At 40.3% G+C, this 16,159-nt stretch overlaps 1 protein-coding gene across 2 annotated transcripts in view; it reads right to left on the bottom strand.

Moving 5' to 3' along the window:
• LOC112222534 (triple functional domain protein) overlaps positions 1-16,159 on the bottom strand; it is a 151,411-nt gene that overhangs the window by 131,647 nt on the left and 3,605 nt on the right. For both annotated transcript variants that reach the window (XM_042304720.1, XM_042304723.1), the window contains exon 2: positions 2,066-2,122. In XM_042304720.1, coding sequence (XP_042160654.1) covers positions 2,066-2,122 — 57 coding nt within the window. The remainder of the gene's footprint in view (positions 1-2,065; positions 2,123-16,159) is intronic.

Genomic DNA, 16,159 nt, shown 5'->3' on the forward strand with positions numbered 1-16,159 from the left:
TCCTAGTCCAGCGCTTCTAGCCCAGACATCCTTGCAAAGCTCAGCCCTCCTAACCCAGCCCTCCTATCCCAGCCATCCTATCCTATACCTCCTATCCTAGCCCTCCTAACCTAGCCTTCCTAGCCCATCCCAGTCCTCCTAGCCCTCCCATCCCAACCCTGTCACCATAGCAGGTCTGATCTCTACCGACAGCACAGGCAGAGGTTTGGCAGCGGCCAAAGACAGGCCCTCCTCTGGAGAGCAGATATTTGTGTGTGTGTGTGTGTGCCTCCGTCTCTCCCACAGGGACACAGAACAGAACAGAGCAGAACTGCTCTTACTAATCCTGATCCACAGCAAGCCCCAATTAAGGGAGAGACAGTTCTGTGTTCTGCTGGGAGATTATAGTAAGGTTTAGCCTAAACACTTCAATCACACACAATCTTACACTTTCTGTTCTGCTAAGATCTTCCACAAAAAAAATGCATTGCTATCAGTATGAAAGACTGGCAAAGAATGATCATAATGCTTGCCTGAAAGACATACTGATATTCTGTATTAGACTGATACAAGCATATCAATATGGACATTTGTTAACAAGAACATGACACCTAGTGCACATGGTTGATTTTTGGCCACCAGCAGAAGGTAAGCTAAAATAATCATGACATAACATAGCCTACTTCTCCTACCTACATAGCATTCAAAATATCCAAAGGGAATTTTCAGCAGATAGAAAAATGTTTGGTCAATTTTATTGAATAATTCACACATAAACCCTTTTCCCCTCTAGCCAACACAGACCATCTTTAGTAACAGCAGAGTCAGCATATATCTTCATTGAAACGCATTATTAACGCTATATAATTAACTTGGCAGCTGAAACACCTGCAAATGAATGTGCAGCATCGAACAGGTTCATCATAGTAGATACAAATGTGTTAAATATTTCACTTCACCAAACAGAATGTGGAAAACAGAATATGCTACCGATCAGTAACCAGTCCGTCTAGGTGTGAAGTTTGGACTATGTGTGTTTTTAAACACGGGCCTTCTGAACAGAAAGAACACAGAGACCGTGATGGCATTCAGTTAATAAGCAGGTGACAGTCTGGTTGACCACGTGCCAACTAGTCAAGTGCGGTGAAGTGTAGCCATGTCTGTGTGTGTGTGTGTCTGCGTGTGTCACCTTGTGTCACCTAGTTGAGAAATAAGCAGGTCAGTGACCAGTTAGCCATGAAGAATGTCATGGGTGAAAACTCTATACTACATCAACCTTCAAGACTCCATATAGAGCCTAATAGGAAATGACTACACACAAGCATCCATGATGAAAGAAATACAGTGGTAGTGTCACGTCCTGACCTTAGTTCCTTTTTTATGTCTCTATTTTAGGTTGGTCAGAGCGTGAGCATTCTATGTTTTGTTCTATGTTTGTATTTCTATGTGTTTGGCCTGGTATGGTTCCCAATCAGAGGCAGCTGTCAATCATTGTTTCTGATTGAGAACCATACTTAGGCAGCCTGGTTTCGCCCTTGAGTTGTGGGTAGTTGTTTTCTGTCTCTGTACCAGACAGGACTGTTTCGTTTTTGTTATTTTAGTGTTCAGTGTAATTAAAAGATCATGAACACGTACAACGCTGCACCTTGGTCCTCTCCTTCCACCTACGACGATCGTTACAGGTAGGCCCTGATGGAAGTGACGAGGAAGTGATGAGGACCTTCAGTTAAACCAGACCCTCTGTACTTAACTTTCACTCTCAATCAGCTGGGGTGCACTAAGAGCAGGTCACTGGCAACAGCAGCCATGTAATATACTATATATAATAGCTGTGTATGTACAGTATACCCATGTACCCAAGCAGAGAGATAAGGGGAGCTCAAATGAGAGGTCATTCCATCTCTCTCTCTCATAACGAGATGTGATAGGATCGGTTTCTGTTTCTTCTCCAAACCTGACCACAAACAGGCATAAACAGATATCTGAGAGGGTATCCCAAACCAAGATGCCAAGTCATACGCGTTTACACAATTATACAATACATTCCACAGACAGACAAAGCAAAATAATGAAGTAAATAAATGACCTGCTTGTTGACTGGGTCCGTCCAGTTTGGGCTCACATTTTGAAAGAGGGAGAGAATCTAGAAAAATGAAGATGAAAAAAGAATAGTCAGCGAATGAACATAGTGGCCTGGCTTTGAGAATCTCTTCTGACCTTGAGCATGTGATTATTGCCTGCAGATGAGAGGACAAGGAAGAGCTGCTTTGATCCCAGTATCTGGCTAGTCAAAGACATGAAACAGCATGAAACATGGGTTGTGTCACAACTGGCACCCTATTCCCAATACAACAGTAGTGCATTATACAGAGAATAGGGTACCATTTGGGACGCAACCAGAATTGAACATGAAGCCACCAAATGACTTACAGCTGACAAACTGGTACAGGAATGAATCATGATAGAATCCCTGAGCGGGAATCTGCAGATCTTTCTACCGCCACCCACCTGGAAAAAATGATATCTTTGAATCCGGAATGCTGGATAATTCACCTGGAGTCATTAAAGTTAAACACAGTCTGTCATCGTCTGCTCTGATTTTTACAGTGGCACATTACAGTGGGTTAAGTGAGGCTTTCTCTTCATTCTGACAGACTGACTCACTTCTACGTCTATGGCAGTACTGTGGTGTTGTGGGCTGTTGGCAGTACAGCCCTGTTTTCTTTCTGGGTCATTCGTCTATCAGTGGCACGGGATAGCTCCAGCTTAGCTCCACTTTGCCTGCTTCTCAAAAGACAAACCAGCATATGCTGCTGCTAGGGATTAAATGGGCGGCGAACTGCAGTGGCTGTTCAATGTTAACAGCATTGTGGATTTTATGTTAGGCTATACTAAGGTCACAATTAAAGTGTCTCGAAGACATGTGACAGGGAATTCACACGATGATGATCCGACTGAAACCTCCCCCATCCACCCCCCAAAAAACTTGCCTTTCTTGAACTAACACTTATTTATTAAATGTACTTACTATGACTGTGATTATGTGGTTGTCTCACCGAGCTATCTTCAGGTGAATGCACTAACTGTAAGTCACTCTGGATAAGAGCGTCTGCTGAATGACTGAAATGTAAAAATTGTAATGTAAATATAGACTAGAGGGTCCCCTGCTGTAAGACGAAGCCTTGGGCTTTGTAACTGGCATCCTTCATTGTATCTCTGGTATCCTACTCTTGCCTATTCACCTAGGGGTTTTCTAACATGGAAATGGCTATGAGTTAGTCAGTTTCATGTCTAACTATCCAGGGTATGACATCTAAAAGTGGACCAAAACGATGTCTCTCATACAAACAAACACCAACTTGAATGGGGTGAATGATAGACAATTGTAGTATGTGGATTTTAGTTTAGTTTGCTTGTTTTTATACAAATCTGAGCAGCGGCCCGTGATCTATTTAAACCAGGCGACCACTGGCAGAGTGCAGCACGAGGAGGATCTAAACATGTTAGTGTCTTCAAAGGGGAGAGGATGTTTCGCTCCGTGTGGAGTTCCTGTTTGACAAGCTGTGCACAGCTGTTCACTGGAGACAAGCACAGGGAGGGCACACAGCTGCAACCACACCACACCAAACATCCCCTAGCTCAATTCCCACTATGGGCCATGCTGCTTTGATTCCCAAACTGAGCCCTGTCTGTGTGTGTGTGTGTGTACGGATGTGTGTGTGCGTGTGTGTGCCGCAACCTCATTAAAAAGAGGAAAGGCATGTTCTCAAAACATAAAGGCTTTTAATAGTATATGATTTTTAATATGCCGTCCTGCATGAACGACGGGAAGGATCAAATGCGCTTGTGTGTGTATGTGTGTGTGTGTCTGAGTTTATTATTACCATCAGAGAGAAGAGGAGTGTTAATACATAAGCTCAGAAACACATAAAACCCTGCTGCTCTGTTTGATATAACAGCTAGTCTCTGAGAGGGGCACAGACAGGAAGGCAGGCCAGCAGACAGACACCTAGGAGGCCAGGGTTCTGAGATGAGATGCCCTGATTCCAGACGCCGCCTTACTGCTGGGAAGGAGGGGGCTGCTGGGTGTGTGTGTCTGGTAGGGTGTGGGTGGCTGAGGTTTTCTGATGGATAGGAAATCCTCTCTTATCAGATGAGGGATTTCAAGGAGACACACAGGCAGGCTCAGCCCACAACCACTCTTCTTCTTCATGGCCCACAATCCCTTTTCTTTCCTTCCTTCCTGGCCCCCAGGCAACGTGGGTGGCAGGCTGAGGCTGCTGTGATTGATACCTCTATATTCCTGACTGAATTAAGCCATCCCTTAGGCTAGTTATCGACTTCACTCTGCATTCTCAATTCCTACTTATTGACATTGACGGTTATCTGTATGCAAATCGGGACTATTTAAATGGAAAATGAATGTTATTAAAGGGACAGTTCACCCAAATTACATATTGGTTTCCTTACCCTGTAAGCAATGACTTTAAGCTCTGCAAGCATTAGTGTTTTATTTGATTTGATTATGATCTCTTTTAATCCTCACTTGGACTAATCTTCCATTAGTCCTTAAACATTAAAATACAATTTACAATGCAATCACATTTAACACACTGTAATAAACAGACATAATACACTGCCATATTGACCAGATAAATAATCTAACAGTCTTAAAAGATAGATTGGTTTGTTCATCTACCATCTACCTGCACAACCTTGCAATTTATTATATTTAAGTGGTTCTAAGTATTGTATGAATTTATAAATTGAAAGGTTTCTGGTTTGCTAGATGAATTATTCAATCTCTTTATTACTCTGAATCGAAATGTTATTTTGCCTATTTCTCTTCTCTGCCGAGATAAGACATCGATGGGGGACCATCTATTTCTTGTAATGTGGTGTACTTTGTAAAATAAAATAAGCATGTTTTTCAATTATCTTGTTGATTGATGACCACCCAAGACCATTGTACATGACTACAAGAGAAGGATCATATCTCCACCATAACACTATCCTTGTTGCTTTGTTCTGTGCAATCTGCATCCTCCTAATCTCACTTTCTGATGAATTTCCCCAGACCACAGAACAGTAGTTCACCTGTTGTTTGCTTAAGAATCTTTCCCGGTAAATACTCTGCTATTCTTCTGATCATGCAGGCAGTTTTAATGAATGTCTTTAGATTTCTTCCACACAACTAGCATAGGCCTACAGTTCATGATCTATACTACAGAATTGTGCACCGATTGCTGCTTTGAGTGAGATGTGGCCTTATCTAGTTCTGTAGGTCAGTAAAAAACCTAGTATCTCTAACTAATCTATACTATAAATGCCATGGATCTCATAAAAGACACTCAGCAGGCTGCTTTATAAACAGCTCTACAATAAACACATCCATAACAGTCAAGCAGCACTAAAACATCTGCTCTCCATTGTGAGCATACAGTGGACTCGCTGAAGAGAGGAGGAGGGAAACCAAACCACCGAAGTGAGTCTGGGCAAACCAGAACAGCTCCAGTCAAAAGCTCTTCTTTTTCCAATTATGAGGAGGATGGCATGATGGAGGCTGTGCTGAGGCTGTTTCATGGTGCAATGCCACTCTGGGCTGATTGCTTCTACTCCACTAGAAGCAACTGCCAATTACTTTGCGATAGAACGCAAGAGGATTCTTTCTGACTGTAGAATATGTATAAAAGCAAGCCATGATGGCCTACTCCACCCTGACTTTAGCCTTCACTACTCTATCATTTGCAGAGGTGTTTATTCTGTCCTTCCTTTCGTTCGCTCTCTTTCTCTCTCCCCCTCTCCCCTTCTCCCTCTCTCCCCTTCTCCCTCTCTCCCCTTCTCCCTCTCTCATGATGTGAATTGATTCTGGAGCATCTGATCCCTACTACACTACACCATTATTGTGACACAGCTAAGAAGACTTTAGTTGGGTCAAGTCTGTTTCTCAGTAGCAGCCAGTAGACATTTTATTACATAACACTTAGGTTTCCACTTTGATAAGCATGATCCCACTGGGTGATAACGCTGGATCACAGGCAGTACAACAATTTGGCTCACATTACTGGCCATTACAGGCCAGTCTAATTAGGCCTAGTCATAATCTCATTTTTCATTCCTAAACGGACAAAGACATTTAGAATTTTCAATGTCCAACAGTTGATGGTAAATAGATGATAACTGTGACCTTTCGTTGGCATAATATCACCACTAGAAAGCAAGTAAACTTTAAATGGAATGGGGACATAAGACATTTTTTACTTTTATGTATTATTTATTTATTTGCATATGTATATACATATATACACACACACACACTTTTTTTATTTTTAAATACCTTTATTATTCCCCGCAAACCCTACCACCCTTCCCCCAATTGGAGAAAACCTATAAACAATAACACTTAGGCTTCTACCTTCAGTTTATACATACTATACACATTTTACAGACACAATCTACGTATTTTACAATAGTTATATTTTGTTTGTTTTTAGTCCGTCCTCTATTTCTAATGTCCATCCAGTTTGATTTCTATTTGTAACTGCTATTTCAAAAAAATTCTGAACCTATATACATTTTACAGACCACGTATGTTTTACATTAGTCCCACCCTTCAGCTCCATTCAACCCCTCCCATCTATCTCTTAACACCATCCATTTTGGATTTCTATTTGCCATATATTTTTCAATTGTGCTGTGATGCTTCACAAAATTAATGAACCTTTCTATTCTTATAGCGTCTACAGATTGTAAATTAAAGAAACATTTTTGCTAAAATAATTATTATATTATTGATTGATTGACTATGACTTTTCAAATCACCCAATGTTACTATCTACAGCTTTAGTTCTAGGTAAATGTTGCAATTCTTCAGCCATTCCTGGACCTGTGACCAAAAACGAGCTACTTATTGACAGTACCAAAATAAATGATCTAATGACTCTGCCTTCTCGCATCAGAATCTGCAGAGCTGGGAAGATTGTACCCCCCATATATACAGTGGGGCAAAAAAGTATTTAGTCAGCCACCAATTGTGCAAGTTCTCCCACTTAAAAAGATGAGAGGCCTGTCATTTTCATCATAGGTACACTTCAACTATGACAGACAAAATGAGAGAGAAAAAAATCCAGAAAATCACATTGTATGATTTTTAATGAATTTATTTGCAAATTATGGTGGAAAATAAGTATTTGGTCAATAACAAAAGTTTCTCAATACTTTGTTATATACCATTTGTTGGTAATGACAGAGGTCAAACGTTTTCTGTAAGTCTTCACAAGGTTTTCACACACTGTTGCTGGTATTTTGGCCCATTCCTCCATGCAGATCTCCTCTAGAGCAGTGATGTTTTGGGGCTGTTGCTGGGCAACACAGACTTTCAACTCCCTCCAAAGATTTTCTATGGGGTTGAGATCTGGAGACTGGCTAGGCCACTCCAGGACCTTGAAATGCTTCTTACGAAGCCACTCCTTCGTTGCCCGGGCAGTGTGTTTGGGATCATTGTCATGCTGAAAGACCCAGCCATGTTTCATCTTCAATGCCCTTGCTGGTGGAAGGAGGTATTCACTCAAAATCTCACGATACATGGCCCCATTCATTCTTTCCTTTTCACGGATCAGTCGTCCTGGTCCCTTTGCAGAAAAACAGCCCCAAAGCATGATGTTTCCACCCCCATGCTTCACAGTAGGTATGGTGTTCTTTGGATGCAACTCAGCATTCTTTGTCCTCCAAACACGACGAGTTGAGTTTTTACCAAAAAGTTATATTTTGGTTTCATCTGACCATATGACATTCTCCCAATCTTCTTCTGGATCATCCAAATGCTCTCTAGCAAACTTCAGATGGGCCTGGACATGTACTGGCTTAAGCAGGGGGACACGTCTGGCACTGCAGGATTTGAGTCCCTGGCGGCGTAGTGTGTTACTGATGGTAGGCTTTGTTACTTTGGTTCCAGCTCTCTGCAGGTCATTCACTAGCTCCCCCCGTGTGGTTCTGGGAATTTTGTTCACCGTTCTTGTGATCATTTTGACCCCACGGGGTGAGATCTTGCGTGGAGCCCCAGATCGAGGGAGATTATCAGTGGTCTTGTATGTCTTCATTTCCTAATAATTGCTCCCACAGTTGATTTCTTCAAACCAAGCTGCTTAAACTATTGTAGATTCAGTCTTCCCAGCCTGGTGCAGGTCTACAATTTTGTTTCTGGTGACCTTTGACAGCTCTTTGGTCTTGGCCATAGTGGAGTTTGGAGTGTGACTGTTTGAGGTTGTGGACAGGTGTCTTTTATACTGATAACAAGTTCAAACAGTTGCCATTAATACAGGTAAAGAGTGGAGGACAGATGAGCCTCTTAAAGAAGAAGGTACAGGTCTTTGAGAGCCAGAAATCTTGCTTGTTTGTAGGTGGCCAAATACTTATTTTCCACCATAATTTGCAAATAAATTTATAAAAAATCCTACAATGTGATTTTCTGGATTTTTTTCCACATTTTGTCTGTCATAGTTGAAGTGTACCTATGATGAAAATTACAGGCCTCTCATCTTTTTAAGTGGGAGAACTTGCACAATTGGTGGCTGACTAAATACTTTTTTTGCCCCAATGTACGTATATATATATAACATTCTATTGGTTGCAAAAAAATTGTATAATCATTTAAAATGAAAAATGTGAAGTTATGAATTTGCGGTTTTGCGTGTCAATTCATAAACCATGTGCCATGGAATCGGTACATCGAAAATCTCTTCCCAACTATTTTGCAATTTATATGGGACAGCTGTCAATTGTTTGGCCCTTAAATGAAATTGGTATATCTTTTTATTTATCACAATTTTTCAAAAACCATTTATGGTCTTTAATGCAGGGCCGACAGACAAGTTTCTTACTTTTTCCCCCTTCTACTTGCCTCTTCCATTTTTGTGTTAATGCTGCAATTAGTTGGTTGTAATTTTGGGTAGAGCAGACATTTCCATATGTCTGTGTTAGCTGCATGTGTGACATAACTTCACCAGTCCTATTTATGATACCATTTACAAAAATTATACCTTTGTCAAACATAAAAATATATATATTTTTAAATAAATGTGTATATTTGAGTTTAACCACAATGTTTGTTGTATTATTTGTTCTGTTATTATTTGTATTCTGTTTCAGGTGGATTGAACTGAAATTGCAACCAACTTTCTAAGGCTTATTCAAAAAATAAAGATATTTTGGAGATTATTTCATTTTCAAATAACCAAAAGTGAGCAGTTGTGATCTGAATAAAGGGAAAAGGCAGGTAAATAGACAGGTATTTTCCTTTCCATGGTAGCAAGATATTATCCATTTTGCTAAATTTCTATAAAAATGCATTGACGTGAGAATTTCTTTCTTTCGGGATTTGTATACCGAGTATGTCCACATCTCCGTCAGACCCTTGTATTGGTAAACTACACGGTAATATAAAAGTTACATTTTTTTGTGATCCAATACATAATATAGTACACTTATCCTAATTTGGTTTTAATCCACGGAGGTTAGTAAAGGTATCTAGATCCTCTGAGAATGTGGAGGGATTCTAATTGTAGTTTCAAAAGCAAACATGAATCATCAGAATACAATGACATCTTTGTTTTTAAGCCACGGATTTCTAAACCCTTAATATTATTGTTAGATCTAATTTTAACAGAGTACCTTCTTCCATTGGTTTGGGGAGTCTCCCACGTGCGTTTTGGCAAAGAACCAATTGTGTTTGCTTGTTTTTTTCTTTAAGCAATGTCTTTTTTCTGGCCACTCTTCTGTAAAGCCCAGCTCTGTGGAGTGTACGGCTTAAAGTGGCCCTATAAACAGATACTCCAATCTCCGCTGTGGAGCTTTGCAGCTCTTTCAGGGTTATCTTTGGTCTCTTTGCTGCCTCTCTGATTAATTCTCACCTTGCCTGGTCCGTGGGTTTTGGTGGGCGGCCCTCTCTTGGCAGGTTTGTTGTGGTGCCATATTCTTTCCATTTTTTAATAATGGAAAGAATGGTGCTCCGTGGGATGTTCAAAGTTTCGGATATTTTTTTATAACCCAACCCTAATCTGTATTTCTCCACAACTTTGTCCCTGTCCCTGAACTTAGTCTTTATAGTGCCGCTTGCTTGGTGGTGCCCCTTACTTAGTGGTGGTGCAGACTCTGGGGCCTTTCAGAACAGGTGTATATATACTGAGATCATGTGACAGATCATGTGATACTTAGATTGCACACAGGTGGGCGTTATTTAACTAATTATGTGACTTTTGAAGGCAGTTGGTTGCACCAGATCTTATTTAGGGGCTTCATAGCAAAGGGGGTGAATACATATGAACACACCACTTTTCTGTTTTTTATTTTTTATAATTTTTTTGAAACAAGTTATTTCACTTCACCAATTTTGACTATTTTGTGTATGTCCATTACAAGAAATCTAATTTTAACAGCTAACATTTCGATGGCACTAATAGATATGTCGATAGTGGAGAACCTTGTTTTACTCCTCTTGTGTATGTCCATTACAAGAAATCCAAATAAAAATCCATTTAAATGACAGGTTGTAATGCAACAAAATAGGAAAAATGCCAAGGGGGGTGAATACTTTTGCAAGGCACTGTATAAACAAGTTATCCTCGCCCACGTGGAAATTCTGTAAGAATAATATATATAATTATGTGATGATCTGACCGGATTCTGTCCCCTATCAACACCTTTTAAACTTTTGATGCCATAGAGGATGACATTAGAAAGTATTTAAGACGACTTGCTTGATTAAGTCTCCGCCATGTATATCTCAACAGGTCAGGGTAAGCCTCCATATATCCACTAATTCCAATATATCCATGACATTCATGATTTCCTTAAGTGCCCGAGTGTGAGAGTTCGTAGTGTGATTTCCTTTACGGTTCATAGAGGTATTTAAAACCGTATTAAAATCCCCCACCATAATAAAAGAGTCTAGTGTTGCTTGTAGAGTTGATCAATTATTATATATATTTTCAAAGAAGCTTGGATCATCATTACTTGGACCGTATAGGTTAATAAGCCATATCTGTTTATTGTCCAATAACATATTTAAAATAATCCTTCTACCTTGATGATCTGTTTGGACAATTTGACATTTGGATCAAAATTACTGTTAATTAATTTCATCACCCCTTTTGAATTTCTTTGCCCATGGGAGAAATATATTTCGTCCCCCCCCAGTCCTTTTCCCACAAAACTTCATGTAAAATTGTTGAATGGGTTTCCTGTAAACAATAGATATTAAATTCCTTCTCTTTTAGCCAGGTAAATACTGATAGTATTTTCTTATTATCTGCGAAGCCATTACAATTATAACTGGCTATAATTATTTCCCCACATAATGAGACACAAGTTTCAATTATATTTATCAAAATATATGTTTGTAAACGTACTATTAAAAAGAAACATGATGATTGAGTGTGATTGAGTCACCCACAGAAGAGAAGCAGTTCAACCGCCAAATGCATTTCCCTACCCCTCACCTTGATTTGTATTATATATAGCCATTATACAGTGGGGAGAACAAGTATTTGATACACTGCCGATTTTACAGGTTTTCCGACTTAGAAAGCATGTAGAGGTCTGTAATTTTTATCATAGATACACTTAATCTGTGAGAGACGGAATCTAAAACAAAAGTCCAGAAAATCACCTTGTATGATTTTTAAGTAATTAATTAGCATTTTATTGCATAACATAAGTATTTGATCACCTACCAACCAGCAAGAATTCTGGCTCTCACAGACCAGTTAGTTTTTCTTTAAGAAGCCCTCCTGTTCTCCACTCATTACCTGTATTAACTGCACCTGTTTGAACTCATTACCTGTATAAAAGACACCTGTCCACACACTCAATCAAACAGACTCCAACCTCTCCACAATGGCCAAGACCAGAGCACTGTGTAAAGACATCAGGAATAAAATTGTAGACCTGCACAGGGCTGGGATGGGCTACAGGACAATAGACAAGCAGCTTGGTGAGAAGTCAACAACTGTTGGCGCAATTATTAGAAAATGGAAGTTCAAGATGACAGTCAATCACCCTCGGTCTGGGGCTCCATGCAAGATCTCACCTCGTGGGGCATCAATGATCATGAGGAATGTGAGGGATCAGACCAGAACTACACGGCAGGACCTGGTCAATGACCTGAAGAGAGCTGGGACCACAGTTTCAAAGAAAACCATTAGTAACACACTACGCCATCATGGATTAAAATCCTGTAGCGCACGCAAGGTCCCCCTGCTCAAGCCAGCGCATGTCCAGGCCCGTCTGAAGTTTGCCAATGGCCATTTGGATGATCCAGAGGAGGAATGGGAGAAGATCATGTGGTCTGATGAGACAAAAATAGAGATTTTTGGTCTAAATGCCGTGTTTGGAGGAAGAAGAAGGATGAGTACAACCCCAATAACACCATCCCAACTGTGAAGCATGGAGGTGGATTCATTCTTTGGGGATGCTTTTCTGCAAAGGGGACAGGATGACTGCACCGTATTGAGGGGAGGATGGATGGGGCCGTGTATCGCGAGATCTTGCCCAACAACCTTCTTCCCTCAGTAAGAGCATTGAAGATGGGTTGTGGCTGGGTCTTCCAGCATGACAACGACTCAAAACCCACAGCCAGGGCAACTAAGGAGTGGCTCCGTAAGAAGCATCTCAAGGTCCTGGAGTGGCCTAGCCAGTCTCCAGACCTGAACCCAATAGAAAATCTTTGGAGGGAGCTGAAAGTCCGTATTACCCAGCGACAGCCCCGAAACCTGAAGGATCTGGAGAAGGTCTGTATGGAGGAGTGGGCCAAAATCACTGCTGCAGTGTGTGCAAACCTTGTCAAGAACTACAGGAAACGTATGATCTCTGTAATTGCAAACAAAGGTTTCTGTACCAAATATTAAGTTCTGCTTTTCTGATGTATCAAATACTTATGTCATGCAATAAAATGCTAATTAATTACTTAAAAATCATACAATGTGATGTTCTAGATTTTTGTTTTAGATTCCATCTCTCACAGTTGAAGTGTAACTATGATAAAAATTACAGACCTCTACGTGCTTTTTAAGTAGAGAAAACCTGCAAAATCGGCAGTGTATCAAATACTTGTTCTCCCCACTGTATATATATACTTTAAAAATCCTGTTTATCTTATTTTCCATAATTAGCTATTAATATTTGTAGTTATGTAGGCATTTTATGCAATGGATTTTTACCTCTCACCAGTCTCGCCATTACGAAAATTACATTATGGCAAGCAATTATTATATTAGCAAACAATTATTGTGAATCATCCTATATTGTCCCTAACATCTTTTATTTTACTCCCTCGCAACAGTTGTGGGATACACACACACACACTCATAAACACTCATACACACCTAACCCCTTTCCCCCACAACAACCATAGACTCAGATTCTCAACAGTTGCACCATCCCAGAGCCCAACTCAAGAAAGGTCTTGATTTATGAATGCATATACAGTTGCAGCTGTATGAGAAACCCTGTAAAACTGAGCAAAAAAATGGGCAGAAATGGAGAGACTTGATTAACTATTGTCACATCCTAGATGGAGGTCAGATATACACCCTTCTCCTGACACACCCACAACATGGTCCCCTGTAGTGACCATATTCCCAAGCATCTCCATGCAGTCAGACGTTTGATTTTGTGCCACCAGTAGACATTTTATTACATAACACTTAGGTTTCCACTTTGATAAGCATGATCACACTGGGTGATAACGCTGGATCACAAGCAGTACAAGAATTTGGCTCACATTACTGGCCATTACAGGCCAGTCTAATTAGGCCTAGTCATAATCTCATTTTTCATTCCTAAACGGACAAAGACATTTAGCATTTTCATGTGCAACAGTTGATGGTAAATAGATGATAACTGTAACCTTTCTATGGTATAATATCACCACTAGAAAGCAAGTAATGTTGAAATGGAATGGGGACATAAGAAATTAGTAAAGGGGCTGTCATGACGTTGGCCTGGGGAGCTGGTTTATGACAGTCATAAATACCTCCTCCCCCCCTTTTTCCTCTCTCTACCCTACTGAGGTTACATTTGCAAAACCCTTGGTTAACATAGAGATTCTGGGAACATCAGTAGGTGGGGGGAAATGAACTATATTCTGGTAATCCGAACAATTGAACATATACGGTGGTACTTAATGAATATGATGTCAGTTCAGTTGCCATCGGAGACATTCTCATCAATGATAAGATGACATAAACTCTACAGTGGAAAGTCTACACAGAGTTATCGGATTCACATGGAATTGTTGTTCAATTTAAATGTTTGAATATGAAATGATTTGTGATGGGATGAAATGTGATTTTAGCTTCTAAAATGTGAGATGTGGGTTTTCATAAGATAGGGCTGCTCAATCAGTGGCCCGCCCTGTGAAGGGACATGGGCTTTCAAACACGTCCTCCTCTCCCTTCGTATATAAGCCCTTGACGACAATAGAACTTCCTGTTCTGGGGATGTAGGACGACAGAATGGTTCAGATAATAACTACAGAACGAAGCCAACATCAGCGTGAGCTTTGGTTGCGAATGGTATGAACTTTGAACTCTTATTCACTACAGAAGTGATACCTCCTAGCCGTTGAGTTAGCAACCGCAGCTGCAAACGCAGGTTAGGAAGATACAGACAGTATCCCGTCTACCACACAACGACATTACTACAACGTATCCAATTGACAACCAGAGACATTCTTCAAAGGACTCGTATGGCAACACGGCCTTCCATCTACCACCAACCTACCAAAGCTCAGCTCAGAGTAAATATTTGTTGCATTTTCCTTTTCCAAATGGGCGGTAATTTAGAATACATAAGATACTGTATTTACGATAGCACAGCTTCCCCCTGTGTCCCTCAGTCTTCCCGCTCCTTCACTAAACCTAGGCCCTTTTCTTTTGTGTAACAAGCTGTCATATCTGTTCCGCCCGCTAGGGACGTTTTTCTTTATGACGTAATTTGTAATCAAGTTATTATTAATTGTGTGTATGTGTAATTCTGTGTGATTAGTTAGGTATTTAGAAAATAAATAATTCAACCCAATGTTGTATTGCTGATTCAACTTGGTAGCCAGGGTTCGTGCAGATAAAATAATTTACAACTTTCAGATGAGACTGAAATAAGATGACGATTGATATTGACTGCTATTGATGTAAAATATTACTAGGTCTTTAAGAGTTTATTTGGAAGATAACAGCTCTATAAATATTATTTCGTAGTGCCCGACTCTCTAGTTAATTACATTTACTTGATTAGCTCAATCAGGCGATATTAATTACGGAGAAATTATTTTATAGAATAGCATGTCATATCACTTAATCCGGCATAGCCAAAGACACGACAGGGCTTTTCTAAAGATCCAATCAAATGAAAGTAATTGGTAAACCTCAGCCTGCTCTGAGCTGGATAGTGGAACAATCATGTACACAGAAAATATCCTGATTTATACCGTTGCCAATGTGACGGCCGTCCTCTCACAAGAACAACCCCACTGTGTAATATGGTAAATGGTCAAAGCAAGGCAGCTATGTGGTGGAAAATGGCGCCTGACTACGGCATTTGATACAGGACAAAAATAGAAGGTACTTTGACATAGTAAACACTATATCTTTGTTGGAACCATAGGTCTCATTATACCACTGGTGTTATGATGGATGACTAGTATATTATTACTTTGTAAATCAGAACTCAGTGGTGCCTGATTGAGCTACAGCGTACTCATTTGTAAGCATGGCATGATGCTGTGTCATAAAAGTTAGTCACACCTCATACATTTTTCGTCTTGTTCCTAAAAAGCAAGAAAAGGCCACTGAAAATGACCTCCTGATTTGGGTCATTGAAAGCTAATGGGCAATGCCACTGTACACTATGAATAGCCAGCGAGCAGCTCAGCATTACAACAGCTTACTGTACAGTGAGGGACAGGATGATCCCTGTAAGAGTCAACTCACATCAAACAGGCCAAGACAACCTTATGCCTTCCCAAAGCTCTGTATACTACACTCGGTGCCAATGTAATAACTTGGTAAATAGTTAATACATAGTGTTAATATACACTGAGTGTATAAAACATTAGGAACACCTTCCTAAAATTGAGTTGCACCCCTCCCCTTTGCCCTCAGAACAGACTAAATTTGTCGGGGCATGG

This window comes from Oncorhynchus tshawytscha, linkage group LG23, assembly GCF_018296145.1.
Source record: "Oncorhynchus tshawytscha isolate Ot180627B linkage group LG23, Otsh_v2.0, whole genome shotgun sequence".
Classification (NCBI taxonomy): Eukaryota; Metazoa; Chordata; class Actinopteri; order Salmoniformes; family Salmonidae; genus Oncorhynchus; species Oncorhynchus tshawytscha.